General features: G+C 53.9%; 1 protein-coding gene across 2 annotated transcripts in view; it reads left to right on the forward strand.

Annotated features, from left to right (window-relative positions):
- The window catches only part of LOC125950401 (probable nuclear hormone receptor HR38), a 109334-nt gene that overhangs the window by 91238 nt on the left and 12096 nt on the right, over positions 1–6000 (forward strand). For both annotated transcript variants that reach the window (XM_049678360.1, XM_049678361.1), the window contains exon 2: positions 3806–4131. In XM_049678360.1, the coding sequence (XP_049534317.1) occupies positions 3806–4131 (326 nt within the window). The remainder of the gene's footprint in view (positions 1–3805; positions 4132–6000) is intronic.

The following is a 6000-nucleotide window of genomic DNA, read 5'->3' on the forward strand; positions in this document are numbered from 1 at the left end:
TTTATGTTAAATGAACACAAGCGCACTTAAGATTAAGAAAGATATTATTATAAATTTTCTCTCCCTCGCGAGCCAGAGCCAGTGTGTGTGTGTGTGTGTTTTTTGCTACCACGATCGCCAGCGATCGATCGTCCCCATCGTTACGCACCGTGCAAGAAGAAAGAGGAAGAAGCAACGTAGCGGGAAGCTGCATAATTGTCGTGAGGGGGCAAGGCGAAAGAACGTAAAACATTCTTAGCACGTCGACGCACGTGATGGACACGTCATGTGGTGGGAGAGACGCGAGGGCCTTCGGGACTCAATTTCGACTCCAAACATACGGAACTCCGCTCGGCGGGGCGGCTCTCAGTGACTCTGATTTATGTTTAGTGCATCGCGCGGCATGACCCCGCGAACGGCGAGGTCGCGATCACTATCCTCGCCGAAGATCGCGAGCGGTTTTAATGCAAAAATCAAATTCCGTTCCGTTAACGGACGGCGTCTCGGCATCTCTCCCTCTCTCTCTGTGTGTGCTACTTCTGTGCCGTCGTCTAGAGCACCCCTTTTTGGGCCACAGAGTAACAAGAGAGACCCAGCGAGTCCGTGCAGTCGCATGTAACGTTAACCCTTCCTTCTGGGCGCGTTAATTGAAATCTTGATTGATGACTGGTCGGGGCCGCTAAAAAGGCTAAGGCCCTGGCTTTGTGTTTGTGGCCCCGCGCGCGCGAAGAAAGTGGCGGGCGTGAAGCCAGGAGAAGCCACCGAAGCCACCGAAGCCACCGGAGACTTCTAAGGTCTCGCCATCGAAAGGATCTGCACGGTTCATGGGTTCTTCCGTTCGCCCGCTGGTCAAGCAAGCAAAGTGGCGGCAAATTCGGTTTGATTGATGCCATGGCCCCGGGGGAGGGGTCCCCAGGTGCAGGCGTCTCTCGTGGGACCCTCGGACGCGGCCCTCGGCGAGTGCATAATGTTGCACCGAAGTGCCGTATGTTGTTGGAACCCCGCTTTGGTCTGGCTTTATTGGGAGTTGATTAAAGTCATATCATTCGGAAGCTGCCTTTGGCGTGACCGCCACGCGAGTAACGAGGCCACCACACCAACCGCACCGTACGAGTGCAGCCCCCATCTCTCCCCTCTCCCTTTGAGTGCCATTTTGGATTCTAGTGACGATCGGCATTAATTTCTTCGTTGCTCGATCCTCGTTAGAGGGAGATTGCATTCGTGCTAATCGCGCGGACCTGGGGAGCGTAAGCGATAAATCCGATACCAGGGTCCAGGGTGTTCGTAGCTCTACCAGCGTGACGGTGACGGTGGCAGCGAAAGGCGAAAACCCCTCCTATGAGGAGACAACCAACCGAATTTACCCTGATCAGTCACGGTCACGCAATTACGATGCCTTCGACGAAGAGGGGAAGGGAAGTGGTAGTGGTAAGGGGCCAAACCCATTCGAATCGAATTAAGATTTCATCATGCACGGCATGTGTGTGTGTGGCGGAGAGCATAAAAGGGAGGGCTGGAAAGGATGATTCGGGGGCCGCATTTTTTTTTTTTGTTGTTGTTTGTAATCTCCGCTTCGCTCCGTTGTTTCATGTTTTAATGCTGCTGCTGCTGGCATCCGAATGACCCAAGAGTGGCCATCGCAGCGGGTGCCAGCAACACACACGTGGCATGTCTGTCTGTGTGTGTGCGTGTATGCACCATTGGACCCGGGAAAAGAGAGGAGAAAAAAATTGGGGGAGACTGATGAGCTGATGACCCTGTGCTGCTAAGGTCTTCGGGGGGAGGTTCGAGGGCCCGATGCTCATGCACCACCACCACCACGGGGACGGATGCGCGTATGTTATCGAGCGGCGATGGTATCCGCGATGAAAGCGGCAGCAAGCGGGAATCAAATCAATCACGACACACGCACGCACGAATACAGGCACACAGACAGGCAGACAGACAGACAGACAGAGTGCGTGAACACTTACGACACGCAGCATGTTCGACAATATATGGGTCAACCGAATTGGAGGGAAGATTGGTCCGGCCGCGATCCGGTCCTGGTCCCAAAAGGGTCCGGAAGACACTTCAAATGCTTTGACGGAAGAGTGACATGCACCGTCGGAGGTGAGTTATGCGGTTGTCCGATCGCATGGAACTTCTGATATGCTGCAGTGGCGTGACGTGAGCACAACATGTCCCTTCATTTGGATGGTTCCCACAGAGATTTCAAGCCGTATCGCATCTCGAACAATGTTGCGCATACGACTACGGCCTCGGTTTATGCTACAATGTAACCGTGGCACAATAGATTACCGGAGTGGCCTTTTTCGAAGAGTATTTTGCATCTCGAGCAATCATAATCCTATCTAGCATCAAAAATGATGCTCCTTCAAAATGGAATGCGCACCATATTCTGCTCTGGTGACACCAACTGTTGTGACAATGCGAGCAGCACATTGTAAAGCCAGCAACAGCAACAGCACCACCAGCAGAGAGCGGGCCATAAATCAAGCCAACAATGTATCGCTCAGCGCGGCTACCGTGGCGCCATTCCATACCATTCCCATTCGCGATGCTCAATTTAACGTACTTCACACCTTCTGTTTGCCTTCTGTGGCCACCCTTTTCCCGGCCTGTGGCACCTTATCTTGATCTTGGTCTAGCCTAGGTCCCTGGTGGGCTCTTCGGCACCTTTCACGATAATCAACTTCGCTAAATATCACTGATTTTATGGTTCCTCCGCGGGCAGTATGTTCCGCACCGTTTGTTGCACCATTCCACGGGGCGACCATCCCTTAAAAAACGAGGGGAAGGGAATGTGAGGCGAAAGCGAACAGCGCGAAGTGTCCTTTCGTCCTTTGCGCCCCTTCTCGCGAGGGAACTCGCGTTTAGCAACACGCCCCTTTTTTTGAGGACCCCTAAAGTGTTGCTATTCCTCCGGAATTGGTTACCGAAAATCGTGCGGAATGCAAAGTGAATTTAATTCAAATCAAGCATTCAAATGGACGCACCAAATCCCGCCAATTGTGAACAAGTTGGAGTGACGCAGACGCACTCACCGCTCATTGGTTTTGACTTTTGACCAGCTCGATTCCATTTCCATTCTTCCAACAACAATCGCGAAACATAAACTCACTGTCGTTCCCCCGGAAGCAAGAAGTAACGTTCGAGACTTCGAGACGAAACAGAATCAATTCTGTGGTGAAACCGAAAAGAAATTCCCGCTCTAGTGTCGTCGATTAACACGGCATGTTGGCGTGCTCGGACCAGAAGACGGATTTTAAAAACACATTCCAAACCGCCGGGTAACGATCGCGCGACCGCGAAGTGTGGTGTTGCTTTTTATAGTGAGATCTGCGCTCTGTTGCTTTTATTATTATTTGCAACGCAGCCTCTCTTCGGCGTGTGTGTGTGTGTGTGTGTGTGTGTAGGATGAGCGATACGGATGCCCCCGACTCGGTGCGGTGCCGGACCGACCGACTTGTTGCCCGTTTAGGCGATTTGCGATAAGCCGCTCTCCTTTCCGTCAATCTCCATAATCGTTCGGCGACAACGTTGGCGAGTGTGGGTCGTCGAGAGGTGACCGCCATCACGGTTACAAATTTTACTTCGCCTAGATAAACCCATAGTGCACAAGGCACGCCACACGCGACCATCCTGCGATACAGAAAGAGAGAGAGAGAGGAGACCGCAGAGCTGGAGTACGTAGGATGGTTATGATGCGGAGCACTTATGGTGTGTTCCACGACGCACGCCCGTGTGTGTGTGTGTCCGTGCGTCATGAAGAACGTCTTCCCCACTAATCGGTTCGGTCGGGCCATTTGCTCTCCATTTCCAGGTGCTCCCCATTTGCTATCGCGACTGGCAACCTCATCGGTACCGGTACCGGCCGCCCCAGCAAACCCAGCCGCAGCAGCAGCAGCAGCAACATCGCCAGCACCGTCGACCGCGACGTGTCTGACGACAACGCAGCAGCAGCAGCAGCAGCAGCCGCAACACGCACAGCCGGGTCGCGGTACAGCCAGCAGCAATTCAGCAGCGGCAACAGCAGCCGGAGGTGGTGCCCGCGGTGACAGCCATCCGACGGACGAGGAGAACGCCCTGCGCAAACCGACCGCGGACAGCGCCACGGCGACAACAAGCATGTTACTGCTGCAGCCCCAGGTAAGCATACAGCCATTTGATTGGAAATTGGAACCAATTCTTGCACCACCAGCACCACCACCATCGAGCGCAATTACCCCAAAAATGATCAAACCTTTCCGATCCGATGCGATCGTGGAAAAATCAATATTTCTTAATCACTCCTCCCGTCGCCGTCGCCGTTTCAAAATGGGGTCGAAAAATGTGTTCGAAACCAACGAACGGACGCGAGATAATGTGATAAGCGACCGGGAAGGGGGCCGCGAGCACCTTCCGGCGATACCACCACCCTCCCACCGTCGCGGGTTGCTTGTGTCACGCGCCTTGATCGCAACGTTCCGATCTTGATCCCTTATAAGACACTTAATAAACGTCACACACACACTCAGGAGGCTGTTTGTGTGTCGGCGAAGCGATCACGCTGTCACGGTACATTGTGTGATTCCTTTCACATCGGATCGCACGCGCGCTTGCTCGGACCACGGATAATTACGGTCGCGATAAGAGACCAGCTACCCTGTCAACCCAGGCTAAACTGTCAAATCGGTGGTGGCTCGATCGTCGGTTATCCTCGATCGCTCATCATAATCTGTCATCCATTGCCGGTGCCGGTGACCGGACGCGCTGAATGATTCGGACGATGAGACCGGAACAGTGTTCCTTGGTGTTTGCGCTCCTGGAGGGAACGACGAAGAGATTCCGAGATTGCAAATTGTCGATACGCTGACATACAGCAGCAGGAACGGCAGTCACACACACACACACACACACACACGGGTGCGCGCGCTCTCTGCAATAATGATCACGATAATGATGGCGATGCTGCTGATTACGGGATGAACGCTACGGACGACAAAGGACGATTCTCCCCGAGCCACTGGGAGCTGGCAGGAGTAGAAGCATTTAGCAAACACACACACACACAGTCCGGGTGCCTAAGGTGCCTCGACACCTGCATGCGCCTAGAGAGGGCGCATTCCGCTGGGGCTGGAGGTTCGAGTTCAATAAATCACGAATTCGACAGCTTTCTCCTGCGGCCCGCGGTGCGATGTTTCCGTTCTTTTCCGCGACCGCGAGCTCCCAAACCAACACTTGTTCGTCCTCGTCGTCGTTGCGGTCGTAGTCGTCACGAGGGGGGACACCCGCTGGTAGCACCAGTAATGTGGTCCCGATCGGTGGAGCACCTTTTGTTGTGGTTAGCATGATGTCTTCCGACCTCACGTTGATCACCTTTCGCTCCGATCGCCTGGTCGTTGGTGTACCCGGTGCCCGGAGTGCCGTATCGACCGATCAGACCGCTATCATGCTGGCTTTTGCGGCCAGTTTAATGTTGACGGATTGTTGTCCGGCTCCGGTGGCTTACCGGGACTCCCCGCGGGGAGGAGGGTATGTCACTTGTTCGATGCTTTATGCCACGAAATCTCTGTTCGTACCCGAAGGAAAGTGCCCTTCGACGGCGGGTTCCAGGTTGTCAGGTTGTTCCGAGTGGACTTCCGAGAGTTGGAAATTAGCATTCAAACGTCGCGACGGCCAAAACAAACTCACTTAATTAAATATGAAAATCATAAACATGCGGCGCATAAAACGCCACTTCGAGTTCGGGAACATCGGAACCGTGAAATCCCTCTCCCTTCCCGCCGCACCAGCAATCAGCACGATCCGTTCCGCAAGATACGTGAGCAGATGTGAACCGAGAAAGTTCACGAGACGATCCCCCCCTCACCGGAATGGTCCGGATTCCTCGCGAAAACCCTTCCCTTACAGACAACCCTTCGCGAGACGCCCCGCTGTGTGTGTGTGTCGCGCGCGCTAGAGTGGCTTTCTCATAGTGCCCGACCATCGGCGTAATAAACACCAAACCAGAATGGACCGATGGCATGTTCTCTCTGG

The sequence above is a fragment of the Anopheles darlingi genome, chromosome 2 (assembly GCF_943734745.1).
Source record: "Anopheles darlingi chromosome 2, idAnoDarlMG_H_01, whole genome shotgun sequence".
Lineage (NCBI taxonomy): Eukaryota > Metazoa > Arthropoda > Insecta > Diptera > Culicidae > Anopheles > Anopheles darlingi.